Source organism: Micropterus dolomieu, linkage group LG08 (assembly GCF_021292245.1).
Source record: "Micropterus dolomieu isolate WLL.071019.BEF.003 ecotype Adirondacks linkage group LG08, ASM2129224v1, whole genome shotgun sequence".
In the NCBI taxonomy this organism is placed as follows: domain Eukaryota; kingdom Metazoa; phylum Chordata; class Actinopteri; order Centrarchiformes; family Centrarchidae; genus Micropterus; species Micropterus dolomieu.
The window spans coordinates 6,741,403-6,764,719 of NC_060157.1; the positions used below are offsets into that span (position 1 = coordinate 6,741,403).

The 23,317-nt window shown below is 39.9% G+C and overlaps 2 protein-coding genes across 10 annotated transcripts in view; one reads left to right on the forward strand and one right to left on the reverse strand.

The window, feature by feature from the left end:
- LOC123975176 (basement membrane-specific heparan sulfate proteoglycan core protein-like) overlaps positions 1–23,317 on the forward strand; it is a gene marked incomplete at its 3' end in the record, with an annotated part of 647,231 nt that overhangs the window by 67,640 nt on the left and 556,274 nt on the right.
- plekhg5b (pleckstrin homology domain containing, family G (with RhoGef domain) member 5b) overlaps positions 1–23,317 on the reverse strand; it is a 76,944-nt gene that overhangs the window by 38,008 nt on the left and 15,619 nt on the right. For 2 of the 3 annotated variants that reach the window (XM_046056420.1, XM_046056419.1), the window contains one exon: positions 17,138–17,214. In XM_046056420.1, the coding sequence (XP_045912376.1) occupies positions 17,138–17,214 (77 nt within the window). Of the gene's footprint in view, positions 1–3,297; positions 3,521–17,137; positions 17,215–23,317 lie in introns of those variants that run through there. The other variant, XM_046056422.1, reaches the window with a different exon arrangement.

A 23,317-nucleotide genomic window follows, 5' to 3' on the forward strand; every position in this document is an offset into this window, starting at 1 on the left:
TGTGTAATACCCAAACACATGTTAGGTATTCATCAAAGGACCCGCAGTTTTAAACTATATTCATTCACTTACAGACATGAGGATGAGGAGGTGTACATGATGTCATTGAAAGCCAATAACTGCAATCAAAAATAAAACAATGAAAGCAGGTGTATATGATTATCCCCTCAAGGCACAGTGTACATCCAACCACATGTAACTGAACATTTAAGGGATTGTTTCTGCTTATTACAATTTACTCTACAACTCTGGCACACATGCAGTTTACAATGATACCAATGGCAGGTTAATCAGTTACAAAATAAGTAGTAACTTTTTAAACAATGACACTTTTGATTTCACACAAAAGTAAAGAAAAGCAGGCTTCTCATTTAACTGTCAATTCGCCGACAAGTTGAGTTGGCTAGAAACTCATGTAGTATGTAATTCAGCTAACCAGTTTTAAAACAGGAACCCAACAAAAGGGTCTGAATATGTACACTTGAGGGCTACATCCATGCTACAATGCAAAAAAGCTGAGGCTATAAGCTAGATGACAGCATCATCACCACCTGCTGATACATGTGCAATCCGTAATAAACATGACAACAAACAGTTGAGTACACAGTAGAGCTAGTTAGCCCTAACTCTACAGTATTATAAATATTTTTTTCAATTAATTTTGGTGTTAGCCAGGCCTGCTAACATTTAAATCTTTCATTCGTGAAGAAAACACATTGTTTAGTTTTAATTTCTTTACACTTTTTCTGTGTTTTGGGTTTTGCATGGGCAGTAAAAAAAAGACATCACCCGTCAGACTCTTTCCATACCAAGTATCTCTATAACTAGACCACTTCAACACTAGAAAGCTAGACAGGTCAGCCATGCCTAGTTAGAGTTGCTAAGCTATGACTGCACAATCGGTGGAGTTTAGCAAACAGCCAATTAGCAAAACAAGTTACAGTTTACTGTAGTTAATTTACTTAAATCACTTTATTCGGGGAATAAAACTGAAAGTGAGTACAACAGTACTGGTACTAATAATCTGTCACATGAAGATTGAGAATGCTCACATCTACAACAAGTACCGTAAATCATATAGTCGGTTTGTTTGGCTGATAATTTTACCATTCACCTTTTATCTTCAAAGGATCTATGTATAATCATCTGAATGCTCATTTGTTGCCATCTCAGGCTTCTTTTTACTTCACAGCTTTGCCAGACCTCAGGAATTAACTTGGTGCGTACTACAGCAAGGTGGCCAAAACTCTGAAAATAAAATCCACTTTGTCATAAAATGGAATTATGAACTGGAACCCAAAACAAAAAAAAGATCAATTTGTGTGATTAATTTGCTTGTTTGATAGTATGTAGACACCAGATAGACTACAGACTGTGTAACTGTACTCAGCATTTCATAATGTCTTCCTCCTCTGCACAGTGACACATGATGGACGAGGAGTGGTTTTTCCCAGATTACACACTTTAGACATTTAGGAGAAACTGATCCATTTTGTATTATTGACACAATGACATCACTTTCATGTACAGCAAACCAGCAGAGGTACGTGACTCCCCTAAGTCCGTTATGGAACACAACATTTTGCATTCCTCTTCTGATAGCAAATATGCAAATTACAGGTGTGTTGGCTCCAATGTTTGTTAGCTCTCCATTAAGTGTCCTGATGGTGCATCAACGCCATTTACAACATTTGTCACGCCGTGGTTATCTTTTTCCTCCTGCATCTATCACATACAGCAGAGTACTACGCAAATAATCTAAAGGTGAAATCAGACACTGCCCAAAGGTCAATCTGACGGCACAAGGGCCCTCCAGGGTTGAGCATTTGCCACAGAAAGTAACAAACTCAGGAACAAACACGCTCACAGGAAATACTGGAACTCCTTTTTTGTGAAGCGGACTATGCATACCAGCGAAAGGTATGTTTCAACATGCAGCTAGTTTGCCCAAGAAAAATATTACCTCGTCATCTTCCACAACTAGCCTAATTTTTCCTATTGGACAACTGGATATGGTTCTTTTTTTCAACCGGATCCAAGCATAAATTGAGACTGCAACAATTACTGGCAACAGGAAATTCCTTCTAAATTACTTTACAGTGTATTTTGCTGAAATTACTTTACAGAGTGTATAAGCAAAAAGCTAAACAGATTTCAATTTTCTTTGTTTTGAGGTCTACTTCAGCTAAAACACAACTGACCCCAACCCTCGCAGCAAATTCAAATATTTACATGACACCCAAATGACACATGGCACTGTCACAGTGTTGTCACCAACAAAAACAACACACACTCAAGCTGCCTCTTAAGGAGAGAAACACCACTAAATCCTCTTCCGCTAAAGAACTAAACACAGCCAAGCTTGAAACTATTCAGTTCAGGATGATCAATATGACTACATGTGAAAAAATCTCCACTCACCAGCAGCTGGTCTCTTTCTGCTCTAACAAAGTCAAGTGTACTGACTTCTGTCTCAGGCAATGCTGGCTGGACTGTGACGCAACCAGCCTTCCTATCCATAGCTTCAGGGCAGGAGACAAAAGGGAGATAGACAGGAGGGCGGTGAACAAGACCAAAAAAGGAGGAAGTGAGAGCGGGGGGAAAAAGTACAGGGTATTCCAAGTTGAATGAGAACTTCAAGGCTGATTTGGACACATGCTGCTCCAAATATGACATGGAAATTGATTATTTGGAAACCACTTCCAATTAGGTATAGAAGAATATGGAAAGGAGAGAAGGCTGGTGGGTGCCAGGGGGTACACTGGTCTGTTGATATAAGAAGCAGATGTGAAATATGCAGACATAGAAGGAAAAACAGACTTAAAGTGCTGATCTGTGCAGATGTGAATGTTTGCTACCTACAGACAGACAGGAAAAAAAACCAGGCATTTCACAACAACACCAGTTGATGAAGATGTGTCCTAATGTAAATGTTGAATTTTCAGTTTAGAGCTGAAATAATTAGTTGATCAACAGAGATTAATCAATTTCTTGTCCTTGTCTTACAATACAATCAATTCAATATCCTTGTTTTTGGACTGTTGGTAGAACAAAAACAAACATTTAATGACATCACCTTGAGCTCTTGAAAATGTGTTTTATCGATTGTTTAGTTGATGAATTGAGAAAATAATCTGCAGATAGGTCAATGATGAAAACATTGTTTGTCGCAGTCCTTCTTTGGTTCTGCTATACTTTGCTTTTGTAGAGTATTAATTAAAACTGCAACAACAACATATTCTGTAATAAAAGTGTTGTAGACTCGACTAGACACTTTTGACACTAGAATATATTTACCCATCATAGAAAACTCCACTTCCCAGGAAAAGCAACCCCTTTTGAGTTTCAGTGGAAGAACCAATCAATATCTCCAAGGTCCAACAGACAGCAGGTGGTGAAAGTTTTAGTCCAAACCTAAATCAAAGTTGCTCTGTAGTCCCTCAGATGAGTGTGTGTGTGTGTGATTTCTTAGTTCCTAAAATAATCCCGATCTTCAGGGTGAAAACACGGGACGGTGGGATCGAAAGAATGTAACAGAGCTGAACAGGCTCACTCTGTTTACTACAGCTGTCTACTGGGAAGACACGCACAAACATACATACATAGAAAAATCATCATCCCCGCCCCTCCACCGCCCCAACCACACCCCCACAAGCTCACACACATCCTGGCTGACTCATGTTAACTCCCACTGAAACTGATCTCTTTTCTCCTGAGAATTAGCAAAGTATTCATCTGACGAACAGTTGTGTGACGTTTCAGCTGATGCAGACATAAATCTTACTCGAATTCAGTGAGCAATCGTCATTTGTTTATCCTTCATGTCTGTACTGACCGCTTTAATACTACATTTATACTTTGACCTTGAGCTGAAAGGTGGTTCAATGAGGGTGCCCAGTAGGCTTTCTTGTGACCAGGAGCAGTAAATCTAATCTAAAATGATAACCTGATCTGATATTACATTCTGAAAAAAAATAGATTAGTCGACTGACTGATTAGTCAATTCACAGAAAATGTTAAAAGTTAAAATACTTGTTAAAGTGCTCCTCAGCCTATACAAACAGTTGTGTAATGTTTTCTGCGGTTCTTGAGGAGCTCTTTTCACATATGAAAAAAATAACCCTGATGATGTCATATTGATGTCATCAGGGTTTTCTCACTTGGGAAGACTTTACATTTGTAAACAGAAAGCCTATATTTAGTGTTCCGTTTAGTCAATTAAAATGTAATTAATCAACAACTATTTTCATAATCAATTAATTGTTTCAGTCATCATTAATAAGCAAAAAATAGCAAATAATACAGTCCATGGTTCCAGCCTCTAAAATATGAGGATTTACTGCTTGTTGTTATCATATATGACAAATAAATATTTTTGGATTTAGAAATTTTGATGACATTGTGATGTTTTTCACAACTTTTTTATCGAGAAAATAATCCGCAGATTAATCAATAATGAAAATAATTGACAGTTGCAGCCCCACCTGCGTTACAAACTGGAGTAGTGGAGTTTGAAAGAAGTTGTTTGTTGTCAGGCAGGGAGGGTAACAAAGAGACACCACTCACAGTTGAATAATGGGAAATGTAGGATCCAGTGTTTTTAGAGCTTGGGACTAATGGTAAGGATTTCACAGACTCCAAGTCCACCAACTTTATGGAGATACATTACACTCGATGGGAGTACCTGTAAAAGCAAACCATTTTCTGGTTCCAGATTCCCAAATGTGAGGATCTGCTGTTTTTCTCTGTTTTATATCATTGTTAAATAAATAGGTTTTAAATATTGCTCAGATATCTGATGACATGACCTTAGGCTCTGTGTAACAAGTAACTGATTAACCAAGAAAATAATCAACACATGATTATGCAGCCCTAGTGTGGTGTGGTGTCTTTAGGGAGAGTACAGTGTTGTGTGGATGTGAGATGTACGAGCAAGTATGATTTATAGCCTAATGTCCTGTTACAGTCTGTTGCGCTGACCACAAACACTCACTACTCTCTGTTCTTTTGTCACTCAGGTTAATCCGAGATGAACTGTGTTTAAATCCCCCACAATTAGCTAGCTCACAAAAATAAAATCCCTGAGGCCGGGGGGCCACATGTTTGGAGTAAGAGAAGGGGGGAGGTGAACCGGCAGCGAGAATGGGTAGGTTTTAATGTCCAGACCCCAGCTCTCCTTGTTCTGTGTCTTCAGAACAAGGCAACTTGTTGAATCCATGTCTGCCCAGCCACCCCCCACTGTCAGCCTTAATTAGGGGAGGCTATATTTAAGAGTGGACAGCAGCGATGCAATTACCCTGCAGGATTAGACCCCATTTGCAGTGCCATTGTTGGAGGCAGAGATAGGGGGGCTGAACACAAGAGACCTTCCCTTGATGCCTGACCTTGGCATTAACCCCTCAATAACCATGAGCTCTGAATTCTTTCAAGTCCTCACGGGGAGCGGTTAAATAAGGGGGGAAAAGAAAGGTGAATATGAAGTGTGAGTGTGAAGATGACAAGGATGAGCTAGCTGCTGTGAGAAGAAGAAGTGTAGAAAAAAAAAAAAGGTCAAATATTTCACCCGTGATGCTGCTGCTGGAAGTTCCACGGTTTCGTGGCTGGCTTCAGTTAAGAGTGATTTAGAGAGCAAGCGCTTCCACAACCATAATAACACGTTCTCAATTGGAGAATTTTCAAAGCTTATTATCGCCTCTCTAACTAAGCTACGCTGACTGCCATTCTCACAGCATTTCATTAAGCAGCGGTTGTTTACATTCTCAAAACACTCAGAGCAAACCAACAATTAGTGGGATTTGCCATGTGAAGACTCTTCGCATGCGAGGGATTTATAGGGGTTGTTTTCTCAATCCATCTCCTCACAGGGGGCCTTCTCTTAAGTCTTTGAACCCTGGCTATATTGGTCGGCCCATACAAGGTCGTTTCTATTGGAGCGTCAGTCAGGTACTCTCTTCCTGTTATTCCCCTGTCTGCCGCGATGCTGCTTCCTGACTGGGATGCTCCTGGGGGGGTTGAACTGGCATCACTGGTACACCCGCTTTACTAGTGTTTGAACCTTCCTGATGAGACACTGTATGGATGGACACACATAACTCAGTGTCCAGCTTGTTTTTTGCCGCTGGATGACTGTCAAGTTGATTTTCTTTCCATTAATCCTGATGGACAGGTTTCCTCTTTTTCCACATTTCAGTAGCGTTATGTCATTATTTTGGGTTTACGTAAAATGTTCAATAAATGTTTGATTTAATTCATTTGAATCCTGAACAAATTAGCACTTAATTTTTCTATTGAGATATTTATTTTGCTGTGGGAAAAGGTACTGGAAAAAGATTTTATTATACTCATGTATAATTAAATTTGTTGAAATAAGATTTTATCATAATTTATTTGAATGTTCTACCTTAGATTTGTGTGTTGTGTAATCACAATTAACCACCTGTTTTTTTCAACTTCAACTCAGGAGCAAAAATCATCCTTTAACCTTGAAAGAAATATTGATTTGACATTTATTGTGATAATTATCGTTATCAAATAATTAGAATTTTTTTATTGAGGTATTTTTGACCGTATCGCCCATCCCTAGCCTTTCTGTTTTGCATTTACAGCAAACTTTACTGTTTTGGTTTATTCTCACCACTTTCAACAGCATGTTTTGTGTAATTTCAGATTACACTGTTGTGTGTTTTGTGATTAAACCCAATTCGTCAGCAAGTCTTTAAGATTCAAATTCTCCAATTAACGTGACACATTTTCCAAGTTAATAAACAAAACTACATACTCTGTACTGACTCTTTACTTTATATAGTCACCTCTGGAAGTTAGGTAACTGTGTGTTGTCTGATTTTTTGTCTGTAAAATGAATCAATGTCCCAGAGTCATCAGTTTCTTTTTATGGACTATTCCATCCAACATGGCTGGAAAAGTATAGTTAGGCGGAAGACACTATGTGTTTTGTTCACAGCTGAAATCCTTGTGTGTCTGTACAAGAGGGAGCTGCCAGCCTGTTGTAGCCTGCTGTGGTGGCCGAGATCCACATCGTAGCAGTCATACTCCATTTCTAGAGAGAAATGTGCACATAAACATGGGAATATCATGTCGGAATAATGCAAAAGCAAATCCTTACGCAAGACTGTTGATCAAGTCCTCCTTCCAATGTAGTCAAGTCACTTACACGATGTCTCATGAATTTGGGATGAAAAGTCAGCCTATTGTAAACTCACACTGTTCACAGTTACAAATCTCATTATGGCGTCAAAAATATAAAAAAGGTAAACAAACTATAAAAACAATCAGTGTTTCTCAAACTCAAACACAGATGGTTCATGCAGACTGTTCAATCATGAAACAAAACCCCTGATTATAACAGGGTGCATTTTTCCACCAAATGAAACACTCTAAGGTTCACATACAAAGCCGTCAGAGTCTGCTTTTCTTTGGTGCACGGAATAACTAATATGTTTGTAATGATTTTTCAATGCATTTCAGTCTACTGGATAGTTTACAGGTCTAATTAAAGCCTGGCACATTGTAAGGCACCTCAGCCAACTGGAGCACAACATGCTGACTGAATCTGGCATGTGCATCCAAATCCTTTTAAGCTATATTTGCGGCATGGCTCTGTGAGTGGCAATTTAGCACCATCATCAAGTCAAAAATTTTATTTGCCAATACTCTGGTACTAATATAAGGATAAGGTAACTCTAGTTTTTTCTTGCCACTTTCTACTTCTACTCCACTACATCTCAAAGGGAAATTTTGTACTTTTAACTACATTTATCTGACAGCTTTAGTAGTTACTTTACACACAAAACATATTAAGAGTTTATAAAATATAACGTTTTGTTATAAATTAAACTACTCAACAGTTTATCCAAGTACAGCTGAAATGATTGACGGTTGACGACTATTTTGATTGTTCAAGTAATTTTTCATCCAAAACATTGCATGGGTATAGCTTCTTTTTAATTATTTTAATTCATGAATGTAGTGTTAATAATGTTGAGGTTTAGACTGATGGTCGGACAAAGAAATTGCACCGAAATGAAAATTCTTGGCAGAAGCTGAAACCAAATTTAATGAAACAATTTGCAGAATACCGAACAAGTACATTCACACTTTTTCCATTTATTTTTCCTTTTTTTAACCATTGCATAAATGAAATAGTCAAAATTTACTTTTTACTCAGCGTTTCCCACAGGATTTGGAGAGACTATGGTGGGTGGGTCCGAGGCCCAAGGGGATCCGGTAAAGTAAATTACATGTGTCCATTTCCTTTTAATTGATATGTAGTATGTTTTATACTTTGTGAATATAATCCAATTAATCTTATTTCCATACTGTATAGACACCTTATTTTGAAAACCAGACGTTGTCACATGTGTATCCTCATGCTGAATTCATCACGTCCGACCCAATTTGATAAATAATGTTGTATGTGCTTCTCGTGTTGATTAACATGAAGACTTCACAGCTTCTCTTCAGGTAGGACTCTCATACTGCAACACTTGTCTTTGTAAAGAGTCCGTTTCAGTGGATTTACCATAAAGGCTTCAATACATGTGCACTCAAAATGTAGGTGCGGCTAGCTTAATCGCCTTCTCACAAATGGGTGACAGAAACACTCAAACCGGGTCAGACCGTTTGCTGTCTTTTCTAAGAAGTCAGCCACAGATGGAGTGGACGTGCAAGGAGACAATTCAGCAGAACAGTGTCTTCATACGGCGATTTTTGCGTCTTTCTCGGACACTTTAAAATGCTTCCACACTGCCGACATGTCACTGTAATTGTTTGGTAAGATTTGTTTGGTCTTTTGACTTACTAGGCTGAACACCGAAAGTAATTTTTTTGCTCTTTTCATCCGATTAATTTTGGTGGCCGAACATTCAGTGCCTCCCTAAAAAAAAGCATTATGTAGATGTCACTTTGGGCTCTGGTTAACTGACTGCATTATTTTCGGAATCAATCATTAATGGAGAAAATAATCAGCAGATGAATTCTTAAGGAAATAATTATTAGTTACAGTCTGATACAAAATAGTTCAAAATAAGCTCCACCTCAACCATAGTGATAATCTTACTATTTCTAATATTTCCCCAATAAATAAACACAAATCTGTCAACTATATAGATGTTGGAATATGTACCACTGGCAAAGGTATCCATAATTTGATTTTACAGCTGCATCCTTTACAGAGAATACTGTATGACGTCATTTTAGTTAGAACAACCTCAAAGAGAATTTCAGTCTACAAGCACAAAAACTGTCTACTGTGCAGTCTGCAAATGTCAAGCAGGGAATGAAATACTGGAAAAGAACATGCACACTCACCCTTCCTTTCATAAACAAATTAACACCAGAGTATCTCAACGAGCAGTCGTGTTGAAAAGTGATTAGGTAACTTTTACTCAGCTCCACTGATGCCTAAATGACTCCAGAGTCATCGGAGCACTGCTGACCACCATTTCCATTAGTAGCTTGCATTACTTCATAAAGTAAACTTTCCAAGAACTTTACAGTAATAGCTGAGATCATTTTACATATTCTTCCCAGGAAACTAATTTAAAGACTCTCTAGTCTGCAGTCAGTCAAGTACAACACAAGCTGTGTGAAATACATATAGGTAGCAATGAAGAAAAACTGATCAACATACCGTATTTTCGTGTTCTGAAATAAATCAAATGTGACAGCTTACTACTGAAGACGATGGAAACATTTGCACAGAGAGGAAAAGGCAAAGAAAGAAAACACAGGAAGAAAGAAACAGCATGGCAGTTAGCCCGCCAGGACTTTTTAAAAATTAAAGCTATGGTAGGCAATTTCTTTCAGAAACATTTTTTGTTATGTTTGTTGAAATTCTCTTTACATTCCAACAGCAATAAATAAATCATACGCTCTGATGAGAAAACACCAGAACCTGTGGCTATCGCAGAACTGTCATAAGCACGGCCAAACATTTCATTCAGTCCAAATGAAAGGTTGCTTTGGAGGGAGGCCTGAAGAGAGGGGGTGGGACTTTTTCGTGTGGATACTACAAAATCTAGTGGGCTCTTGCTAGTTTCTCCAACATTGCCTACCCAAGCTTTACTTCTACAGTCCATATATGCTGAGCGACAAACTGCTCCCACCTGACAGTAGATTCCCTGCAGGCTGAAGGATGGCAGGTGGGATGGTGTTAGCAGGGTCAGATTTAGTGATATACAGGCCCCAGGCAAAGACCAACACAATCATAGCTAGTAAACAAAAACGATTTGGAGGTGGCTCTTTTCAGTTAACAAAGCTACAGAACTAAAAGACAAACCCAAATGATGATTCTGACTCTTCTAACACAGAAGAACTTCAGATGACCTTCAGTCAGTTAGAAGAAGACAATCTGGCAAGAAAAAGATTATATATATATTAAGCATATAATGTTTCCCTATTTTTTTCCAAACCAAACAATAGTACATGATATTTGGTAAACCATTTGAACATACACTATTCTCTAGGGGTACAAGGCCAAAGTCCACAGTGTGTGTTTGTATGCGCTAGCTCCCTCCCCCCCAGCGTATTTTAAAGATGTAGCAGAGGACTCTATGACATGGGAGGAAAGGCGACACCGACAAGAGTGACTTATTATGGAAAGTTGAGTCAAAATTTATATTCAAGATATCTTTACCATCATTCTGACTTAGTCGAAACAGCAGTTAGATGTCTGTAATTCAGTTTTGACTCGTCAATGTCACTGAAAATAACACTCAACTCATCACACATCCTAAATGACAACTGCAGATATCTGTAATCCAGTTTTGACTATTCCAAATAGCAGTTGCAGATATCGCAGACATCATAATGACTAGTCTAAATTGTTGTGCATGGCGTTGACATAGATGACAAGGAGATCAGATGGATAACTAGAAGCACATTCATGGCCCTTTGTCAAAGTTTCTGTGTGGTACCTATTTTATTGCTGAGATAGCAGTTCAGAGAGGCTCAGAGAGGTGTGTGTGTGTCTGTGGGAGAGTGTCAAGTAGATAGCGTTAGCCCTGCTGTTAATCATTTTAATGTTACAAGCTACAGTTAGCCAGTGTTCTGATATTTATCATAGGCGGCAGCTGATAAAAGCCTACCTCAGAGTCACGATTAGATGATTAATCCAAATTATTTCCCAGCCACCTTGCTGGTGACCCCAATTTATTTATTTATAACAAAGATAGTGACTGTCTGTCTCAGATGGTAACTCATATTGCTACATCACTTGATTTGGCACAAATGCAGCATGCAAAGGTACAGGAAAGTCATGGTAGAGCAGTCCATTAAATGTGCATTGTGGGTGATAATAACATTGTCAAATATTCTACATTTTATTGGATAGGCCATCATTTACATTTATTCATTTAGCTGACGCTTTTATCCAAAGCGACTAACAATTGCCATATATGTCAGAGGTCGCACGCCGCTGGAGCAACAGGGACACAATGGTGGATGGTCACAGTGGGGAGTTGAACCCGGGTCTCTCACACCACACTCTCACTCCACTACGCAGTCACCACCCATTTACATGTAGACAGATTTCTTTTTATGTATTACAGATTATTATTTGTTGTGTGAGTGATGTGAAGAAAGGACTTTTTGCCTACCTGCCCACCTATGATGTATGGTAAAATTGTTTATGGGTATGGGAACTTTGGGGGTGGGAAATTTCTACCAGGAAATGGCACCCAATCCTTTGCACCATTCAGCCCCTTGACATGTACAGAAAGTGGGCATCCAGCCCCGATGAGAGTGTTTACTTAGCAGGCTTAGCAGTGTCAGTTAGGTGAGATTTATTGCCAAGCAGGTCAGTGGAACAGAAAGCAAGGTTAAGTCAGTAGAGCCAGTGTGTCTGTATTTGTCAAGAAAATAATAAAAGCAAAAATGGGGATGAAAAGAAAATCTAATTTGACAGCTATTGAAAAAGAGCACATCTAAAGGTTGCTTGATTCAAACACTAGTAATAAGGTGATTTTGTGCAATATCGTATATCTCAAGTCAAATTTATACAGCCAAATATCACAAATCAGAATTTTCCTCAAGACTATACAATCTGTACAGCATACAACACTCTCCTCTGTCCTTAGACGCTATCACAGGGGTACAAAACAGCAAAGGATTTCTCACAATATATGACTGAATAGGGACAGAAAAATGGAGGAGAGAGAGAATGAAAGTCAACCAGACAATGGACACAAACCAGATTTCCACCAAAATGACCATAGCACAAATTAAAACAGATATTCAAGAAAAGCGGATGCCAGTGTTGTGGTGAAGTCTGTTCCTCTGTCGAAAGGTGTTTCCCTCTCGTTAGAATTGTGTTTCTGCCCCACCTCGGTGGTTTGGGTTAGCTTCAGTCAACATTTTTGCCTGGACTGGCTATTTTCCCAGCAAAAGAGAAAGTCCACCACCTAATAGCTAATTTAAACCATATATGTCTATTAAATTACACGCATTTGTAAGTACCCAAAATGATGCCCAAATTGCTGAACGCATTTCATGTATTTATTTGTCAAGTCTGTTTCTATTACGCTTTATCGTATTTTACTTCTATCAATAAGCCAACTCTTGTGATGTTTCGACTATTTAATTTTTTATTTCTGCCATTTCCATTCTATTTTTATGCGCAAACTGAAATTGTGCCTAAAAACTAGTGGGTGGAAATGCAAAGTGGGAACCCTTGAAGTCAAAGTCAGCTCACTTAAACATTCCCTTATCCAATCTGTCAAACCCATACTCTTTTCACATTATCCCTGCGCCTCCAGCTGTTTGGACTGGGAGGGGCCCGATACCAAGGCAACCCACACCTTACGTGTTGTCTTGTCTGATCATGTCTTGCCAAAGCTGAGGGAGGGAGGAAAATGAAGGAGAAGGAGATAGAAGTGAAAGGGGGGTTGGGTGGCATGATATCAGGAATAATAGGCCCTTCTACGTGGGAGTCTAGATCCAGGAAGCAAGCTCAGACTAGCAATGAGAGCTAACCAGCATAATCTGAAATGAATCCCACCAACTCAGCCAGCCTAACCTTGGATTGAACATAATCTTCCAGTTGGACACCTGCAGGCTGATTTTAAATCCCACTGGCTTGATGAACCCAAGAGCAAAGTATCCAAATAGCCCTCTTAGAAACACATGTCGGGCCATCTAAAAGCCCTCTAGTACCCTTTTAGTGCTGTTGTGTAATGTAGTGACAGCGCTGAGCTAAACGGCAGCACAAGCAGAGAGGCTGACGCCTGGTGTGATTTAAAGTAGTAAATTATGGTGCAGGTGAACTTATTCAGTTCCAGGCCAGTTTTGCTATGACTGGAAGAGACACAGCCCAGGTGGGAGCTGATATATGGCAGCAGGAAACCAAATGCATGCCTGTCTGGGACTAAAATGGTTTAAATACAGTGCAGGACCAGCCTAAGATTCTCTCTCTGTTTGTCTGTGTTTGTGTCTGCTATGTGTCCTGTTGCCAAGCCACCGGCATATCAAAGAGACTATTTGTAGTACTTTAATAAAAGGTCAGAATTTTAGTTTAAAACAAAATAACAAAAATTCAACTAACCTGAGCTCCAGAACACAATGGACAGCTCTGATATTACGTCAAAGAGATAAATGTATTGTGTTGCAGAGATATCTACTGAAGTTAGCAGCTACCCCCGGCCGGTCCAGTGATGTAATACCACCTGTGTCTCGAGATGCTGTAGTGTCCAATCTGCACTCATTCCAACCCGACATTACGTTTAGCTGACGCTTTTATCCACTTGCTATATAGGTCTCTGGAGCAAATAGGGGTTAAGTGTCTTGCTCAGGGACACACAGCTGGATGTGTCATAGTGAGGAGTTTCTCACACGAAAGGTATGTGTCTTATCCACTGCACCATCACCACCCCCCACAGCGAAGTAGAGATGCCCAGAGGGCTTGTCAATCAATGCTGCTCATGAGCTGCTCACAAGCTGGTTTCTCTCCCTCTCCCTCTCCCTCATGCTCCTTGACCTCTCCTTCCTCTGCAACCTCTACTTTTTTGTCTCCTGCCAGCACTTGAACTTTCCTGTCTCTTACTGAGCAGACTGGGTGTAAAATTGTCTTTGTCTGGCGACACACAGGAGGCGAAGCACACTAAAGTGCTGCCCGCTTCCTTTCAGCGCTCATGTTAACATATTGGGCTGTTCAGATAGAGTGAGCCGCTGTAGGCACAGCCACAATTGCATCTGACAAGAAAACACACTGATAATCAACTATTAACGATACAAATTCCTCTTGTCTGTAACTCTGCTCTGTCAATATGCTGTTATTTTGGCCAAGTCTCTCTTGAAAAAGAGGATAAAGAGCTCAATGAGATCATCTGGTTAAATAAAGGTTAAATAAATAAAAATAAATGATCTAATGCCGATGAATGGAATTTCAGTTCTCGATTTTTCCGACCCACATGATGAAATACCAAAATCTGCCTTTCCACTGTAATTATTAGAAACAGTATCACTGCTGTTTGTTCTTGTGTTTTTTAAATTGCGTACTTATTCCACATATTTGTCAGTTGAGTGACAGAGAGGAGCAGACACACACAGGCAGGAGAGAAGCTGAAGCTTTTAACTTCATTGTAGCAGAAGAAGCAACTAATCCAGTGAGACATAAAAAGCTTCATTGATGAGGTTATTATAAAGATAAGCTCTACATCTGATGAGAAAAGAGCAGAATTTCTTAGACAATAACCTGGCTGACGGGGAAGTGAAATTTACATTTACTCATTTAGCTGAAGCTTTTATCCAAAGCAACTTACAAGTATGTGTTTAAGAGGTCACACGCCTCTGGAGTAACTAGGGGTTAAGTGTCTTGCTCTGGGACACACTGCTGGATGTGTCGCAGTGTGAATCAAACATGGGTCTCCCACACCAAAGGCATGTGTTTTATCCACTACACCATCGCCACCCACCCAAATGCTGCCTCCTGTTTGTTTGGAGCATGTGGCCAGGATTTACACATTGTCCCTTTAAAAAACTCTTTATATAAAAGTTTCATGTTTCATATAAAAATGCCTTCTTTGATGCATCTAAATCGGTTTAGTGGATGGTGTGGGCTAAAATCAAGGGATATATTTATGTTCCCATTCTTCCTTGAAATGTGCCTCTCACTTTTGTAAAGCAAATGCAGACTGAGTGAGGCCTGTAGGCCAGGGTTGCCATTGCCCCCTGCTGTTTCAAGCTTGTTACAGGCAATACATGTATAACTCTCACAGTAAACAGCCATAAGTTTGGGCTAAATGAGAAATGTGTCAGAAACGATTATACAGCACAGAACAGTTCATTTGTTTACAGTCTGGAAATGCCCTAACTATCATAACTCACCTTTTCACTGTTCTTACGTCACACCTCAATGAACTAAAACCACCAGATGTACTAGGAATTGTGACATCTTGGAATATCACCTCTTTACTATGACAGAAAGGATCCTTGTGGGGTCAAGAAATGATGAGTAAGTGTAATGATGCAAGCACTAGTGTAAAAACACTAGTGCTTGCATCATTTTCCTTGGACCCCTATCTTTATTTTGCCTTCTCTGTATCTGCTGTCATCTCCCCCGCCTTCTCTCTGTCTGTCTGTCTATCCCAGTCCACAATGGGCTACACGTCTTTCCCTAATCTCCTTACATAATAACGTCAACCCTGACCCTGACCAAGGAGAAAGGTGGCGTCAGTCAGACATGCTTTGTCCCACACTGCCTCCCCCCTGTGTCACAGCAGGTCATATAAACTTGCATACACGTATTTAAAACACAGCACATAAACTCACCTTCTGCCTGACTCACCACTCAACTGCAAACAAATCTTAAAAAAAAAAAAAAAAGCTAGGGACTTGTGAGAGGGGCCAAGAAAACTGGGTTTGGGAGACTCAATAATGTGAGGAGCACAGAAAGAGGCAGCAAGGATAGTTCAGGTTAAGCTCTATAGCTCTCCTTCCCCCACTTTATTATTCCCGGTTGCCATGGAGAAAAACTATATATATCCGTCTCTCTCCATGTGCTGACTAAATCCAAATTCACCCTCTTTTCTGTGTCATTTTCCCTTCCCTTTGTTTCCGCAGAGAGGACAGCAAAGGACAACATCTTGATTCAATGAGAAAATCCGTCTAATGCTCAGATCTAGTGGCAGGAGGGAGCCAGCAAACCAAAACAGCCAAGAGGCCGACAGATAGACCAGACACTATGTCGGTTTCTCTTGGTCTTCTGGCCAGACTCCCATTTTCAGAAACCAGTGGCTTCAAAGGAATAATTCATTTCACAGTCTAGTGGCCAGACACAGAGCCCCGACACGCACGCCCCTTTTAACACCTAAAAAAAGAAAAGCAGCATCACCACTCACAGTGTTGTAATGCAACACAAGAGATGCAAAACCTCTCAGTACAATTTGACGAGGGTCAAAATACATGCGGTTGTGCATCTTTTACTCTCTATCCTCAGTAACTTAAAGGAATAGATCAAAATTTAGGGAAATACCCTTATTAATTTTCTGGCCCATAGACAAGATTGATACCACTCTCGTGTCTGTCAGTTAAATTTAAGCCTACAGTCAGTAGCCGGTTAGCTTAGCTTAGCACTGCAACACTGGTAACAGGTGGAAAAAGCTGGACCTGTTCTGTCCAAAACAAGCTCACTAATTAACACATAATATCTTGTTTGTTAAATTTGTGGTTTTGCAGTGGGGGGGGGGTTGCCAGACTATTTCTTGGCCAGGCGCTTCCTGGAGTTGTCATGTAACCAACAGAGAGTTTTTTACTTTTAACATTTTGTTTTTTGTACTGATTAAACAAACAAGATATCGCATGTTAATTAGGGAGTTTTAGAAGTGTTGGTAGGAAGAGTTTGTTACCTTCAGACCGAGTCAGGCTAACTGTAGGCTAAGCAGCTGCTGGCTGTAGCTTCATATTTAGCATACAGACATGAGGGTGGTATCTTCTCATCTAACTCTCTGCAAGAAAGCGAATAAGTGCACTATACCAAAAATATCCAAAATTTCATAATCTTGGGTTAAGAAAACATAATTTAAGACACTCTGAAGATAAGCCTGCTAACTGTTCTTCTTGTCAGTGAACTCCTGCAGGGACCTTCTTGATAGCTGACAGATTAAGCCAAGTTTAAGGATCTTACCTTAGAGGCCCTCCGGCGCTCAGGACAATCCGGGTGCTGGCACACCACCCAGTCCTCCTCCTGGACGGGCTTGTCATCTGAAACAGAACACACAAGTCAATTTGGCATCTCTTTCTATCACTAAAACACCAAACCAGCCACCCAGCCAGCTACACATCCATTAACACACCTTTCTAGGTAAAACTGTGAAAACATATTGTAGACACGCAGGCTGAAGTCACTGCCTCTGTTTATATAAGGACGTAGCAAAAAAGAGGGAGGGAGAGTGACTATGAGCACAAGAAACACTCTCACACAGAAGAGACAGACACACCATGTCATAAAATGAAAAACTCTGGTTAGAGAGATTTCTAGCAAAGGTAAACAGAGGGAAGCGGGTGGGGTGTCTTGTTGGGAAGAGATCAGAGAGAAATGAACGACGACTAAAGAGACAGGAAGAAAATGGAGCAAATGGGACTAAGCCCTGTTCTGGTTTTTATACAAAAGTGCGCTCATCATGGGTAAGCTCGCTGTACTCCACAATAACAAATCACCATTGTCAAATAAACCTCTAAAACCTTCTTGACTAGCTGGCCAACGCTGCACTGAGGGTATGATAAAAGGCAGTGTTTACATCTGCATCTTCTACATGTACACACACGATAAAGATATCATAACAGAGCAACTGAGAGCACCAATATTTATGTCTGCCTAATGAGAAAAACAGAGAATACATGTGCAGGAAGGAGAAGGTAAGAGCAGGGAAGGGGTGCAGAAAGAGTTGGAGGGGGGTTAGAACAGACAGTGAAGGTGCTTGTTGCAAAAAGTCTCCAGTTTCTGGGGATGACAGGACTTAGTAGCATACCCTTTACAGCAAGATCAGATAACCTATTCACTGTAATGTCAGATGTCCCTATTTGGCCGAGCCACACATGTAATATCATTACTAAATCATCAGTAATAGAGATGGGCTGTTGCTAGAAAATGAAGTCACTTAGTGGCTGAACTTTGAGGCCAACTTCAAACAATAATTTGTCACCATGAAAGAAATGGTAAAACAGCCGAGGCCCTAATCTGAGCTGGTGTACGGAAATAAGTCACCTTGAGTCATCCACTTGGCTATAGCTACACTCACAGGTCAAGGGTGGTTACGGGGAAGAGGGAACACACTGTAATTGGTGCATACCACAGAGCCCGTGGCTTTCCCACTGGGAAGGGAAGGATCAACCTGTCTGCAATTAATGAATTCAGTCCAAGTAAAAACAAGACTTAAAGTCTACAGCTACGCTAGCAGATCTGTGAGCACAGATGTGTTTTGAGCTAAATGTTAATATCAAAGTGCCAAAATGCTCATGATGGCAATATTAACATGCTGATGTTCAGCAGATGTAATGTCTACATTGACACCATCTTAGTTTACTGTGTTAGCATGCAAATGTTTGATAATAAGCACTAAACATAAAGTACAGCTGAGAATGAGGGGAGTGTGATTAGTTTTTGAGATATTAGTCATTAAATGGCATCAACTTTGACCTGATGATGGCGCTATCTGAAAAGTTAAGGGATCACCCAAGATACTGCAATTCATCCTGAGGGAACCATGTCTGTAACAAATTTCATGGCAATCAATTTATAAGTTGTCAAGATATTTCACTAAAACCCAAAAATTTCAACCTGCTGGTGGCCCTAACGGAAAAGAAAGGTTCACCAAAGTTTGCAGGATTCATCATCTGGGACCCATAAAAGCCTGCACAAAGTTCTGTGCAGACATTAAATTGATATTGAGATATTTCACAGAATAAGTGAAAACATTTAACGTGTTGGTGGCGCTAGAAGAAAGTGAGGAAAGAGGACCGTGAATGTCTGTACCAAATTTAATGCCAATCCCTCCACTAGTTAAGATATTTCAGTCTGGACATTGACATCCCTAAAGCCACAGTGCTAGCATGGCTAAAAACCTTTTAATAATTCCACCAAAACAGAGTGTATTTTGTCAAACTCCCACCACCTTCCCCATGTCTCTGCTGTGCTGTGAGCTGGCCGAGACGCACTCTCAGCTCTGACTGTGGCCTCTGCCAGCAGACCTCAAGCTAATGGCTCCCTCAGGGTTTACAAGCAGCAGGCTGCAGAAGGAACCTCCAGCTTTTATGGAGTTTTTCCCAAAGAGGCAGAACTCTCCTTACCACAGCGGGACTTCACAGATGACTTAAATTCAACAGGTGGACAGAAATAAATAAGGGCTAATGTTGCGCTATGTCTGCTGGATGTGTTAATGCTAAAAAGTTGACAACACATCAGTGCTTTATCTACAGCTGTTTTCCGTTGCCCCTAAGTGGCCAAAAAATCAGTTAGTACAGGTTTAGGAGACAAAACTCAAATCAAAGACTGAAAGAATTAAAACTTCAAATTTAAATGAAACTTCCTTATACCAACAATACCATGAAAACAAATCTGATGTCACCTTTTGGCTTGTCATGCAAAATCTGTGTAACCTTTGCCATAACCTCATATTCACTCTATTTCCCAATGTCCTAAAGCCAAGCCTTTCCTTAGCCCTCTTTTTACTACTTGTCCATCTAAAATCACACCATTATCTGCTGAACCTCCATCTTCTCTCCTACTTGCTCATATCTTGCTGACTCTCCCTCTTTTTCTCTCTGATGAACTGGAATCCCTAAACTCAGCAGTGCTGATTAAGCCAAAAGCAAACACAAGCACACACTATACACAAACACACGTGACAGCAGACAATGAGCTTGCACACTAAAGAGACAGTGGAGCATCCCATCTAGGCAGCTCTCTGCAAGCTTGCTCACCACAGAGAGACACTGCCTGGGGCAAAGACCCATTAGGCACCCATAAATAAGCTGGAGCTGTGAGAGCAAGTTTGAAATGATGCATACAAGTTGTACTAAGTATTCCAAATTGTCAACCCCCACTCCCTCATCAAATCTTCATGAGTGCTAGCTACAAGGGAATGTAAAAAAAATTATACTGCTTAAATAATTGGTCTATTGATTAGGAGTGTGCCAAAAAAAAATCGATACAGCAGTATATCGTTATACATTTTTCCGTGATACTGTATCAATATTCCAGCCCATCATATCAATTCGTAAATTAAAAAAAAGAGCTTTGACGACAATTAGCTCAATGCTAACATATAATGTGAATCTCCTATAACGTGCTAACGAACATTATCATCGCAATGGTGATAATATAATCTTAACATAAACTACACATTTTGCTTCACTTGCTGAGTGACATACTGTGCAAATACAGTACATATATAATACATATGTTTCCTGAGCTCTGTGTGAAATAAAAAAGAGCTGCTAACTTCACTGTTCATCTGCTACTCTGCTGCTTCAGCACTCCACACTGACTAGGTACAGCAACCCCAAAGGCTCAAAACTCTATAGCTATCACTAGGTGGAGAAAGGGCAGCACAATGCTGTGTCACTGAACAGTTATCAATATAATGTGACATACATATTAAACTTAGGTGTCTATTAAACTTAAACTGTCTTCTTAAACAGTTTGGCTTTGCAGCAAATAAATAGAGAAAAGTTTTTCACAGGCATTATGTATTCATAGTTAGACAGCTATTGTGATGTATCATTTTAGGATTGTCTAGCAATATATAGATTATTGCAGAATTGCTGTATCGTGATATTATCGCTATCGTGAGCCATGTATCGTGTATCGTATCAGAATCAGAAATACTATCGTGAGGTACCTTGCGATTCCCACCCCTACTATCGATCACGTAGTTCAGAAAATTAATCAAAGTCTCAATGAACAGTCGATTGCACCTGAACATTTGGAGGCAGGCTAAAGATCTGCACATATTTGGTCTGAGATGCAATCAAATATCAAACTCCCATGCCCTGCATTTTCATTTCCTGTCCACCACCAGCTCCTTCAGAGCCTCACCCGAACGCTGTGTTTAGGTGGAGAGAAGCGGAGAGAAGCTGAGCCAAGCACGCGTTTAGCCGTAAGCCTTACACACGTTTTTATGAGGAATGTTAAGAATGCTTCACTAGTGAGATCTCATTATGGCACATGACGAGTGTGGTGAGCTTATTCTTGTGTTTTCTGAGGCTTCGACTCCTCTCCTGATTTTCGCATCATGTTTTTCAGGGCCCCTCCACCCATCCACCCCCTATGTAATCTAGCATGTGCCTCCTTGCCAGGAGATAGTTATGAAAAAACTCCTGAGAAAGGAACACAGATGGCAGGCAGGCGGAATGGCATACGGACTGGGAAACCTGGCAAAGAGATAACCATATCAGCACATGCAGGGTAGCAGACAGAAAAGTGAGACCATACTTTACATAAATGTGGAATGAGTAGACAAGAAGGTAAAGAAGCTCAGTAGAAAAGAAATGCAGGCAGGGATGAGGAGGGTCTAGTTACTAGATGAACAGATCAATGGGCCTGAGCAAGTAAGTAGGGAAAAATACTTCTAACTTGTTTTCAAAATTTCTTGCACAAGCCATTGTCAAATAAGTGCATAAATTAAGAAATTCTAACTTCAAGATTAAAAAATGAAATATACCATCTGTCTCCCAAATGTATTTTACAAAGAATAAAATATACACTGAACAAAATTATAAATGCGGCACTTGTTTTTGTCCACATTCACTGTGAGCTGAACTCAAAGATCTAAGACTTTCTCTATGTACACAAAAGGCCTCACAACCACAGACCACGTGTAACCACACCAGCCCAGGACCTCCACATCCAGCATCTTGACCTCCAAGATCATCTGAGACCAGCCACCCAGACAGCTGCTGCAACAATTGGTTTGCATGACCAAAGAATTTCTACACAAACTGTCAGGAACCGTCTCAGGGAAGCTCATCTGCATGCAACTGATGACTGCAACTTTGCACAGCCATTAAAGAGGAGTAGACCAACATTGCACAGGCCACAATCAACAACCTGATCAACTCTATGCGGAGGAAATGTTTTGGAATGCGTGAGGCAAATGGTGGTCACACCAGATACTGACTGGTTTTCCAGTCCCCCCCGAACCTCCCCAATACAGTGAAACTGCACATTTTCGAGTGGCCTTTTATTGTGGCCAGCCTAAGGCATACTTGTGCAATACCCATGCTGTCTGATCAGCATCTTGATATGCCACACCTGTGAGGTGGATGGATTATCTCGGCAAAGGAGAAGTGCTCACTAACACAGATTTTGACAGATTGGTGAACAATATTTGAGAGAAATAGGCTTTTTGTGTACATAGAGAAAGTCTTACATCTTTGAGTTAAGCTCATGATGAATGGGGCCAAAAACAAAAGTGTTTCGTTTATCATTTTTTTCAGTGTAGATATGAAGCAAAATATAGGTATGAAGGAACGTGTCTGACTGTAAATACTGTAGTACTGTTATATTATATATATATTTATTTATTTATATATTATTATTATATATTATTATTGTTATATTGTAGGGGAGTTTTTATAAATTTTCTAACCTAATAGTTGCTTGTCTAGGTCTAAAGATTATTTACAGCAATTTTGGTGGAATTTAAACAGTGACTCAATAAAAATCAATTAATAGATGAGTTGATAGACAGAAATATAATTGGCAACTATTCTGATAAGCGATTAATAATTTCTGAGGCAAAAATGCCAATGCTTTCATTTGTCATATTTATCTTTTGTCTTGGACTAATGGTCAGATAAAACAAGAGATCTGATGGACGGCCTTGGCCTTTGGGAAATTAAATAGATTTTTCACCATTGACAAAACAACTTACTTTTAATTTCCTCTCTATACTGCAGAATATGAAAATGTATTTTTAGTTAGATTTATATTTTGGTGAAACTTGCAGCATATTGTCTAATTTTAAAGAAATACATTTTCTGATTTGGCCCAGTGGTAACCACACCACCATCAGGAGAATCGTCACCATATTTGGCTATATTGATTGGGACCAGACAGGATTACTGTCCCATTAACATTATCTTCTGTTAATGGGATAGCAAACTTAAATGAATGAGAAGAACTACTCACATACCTGTTCAATTAATCTGAAGGTAGCTTAGCTTAGCATAACAGCTGGAAACAGGGGAAACAGCAAGCCTGGCTCTGTCACAGGGTAACAAAATCTGCTTTCTAGCATCTCTAAAACTTAATCAACACATTATAGCTTGTTTGTTTAATTGGTCCAAAAACGACAACAAGTCT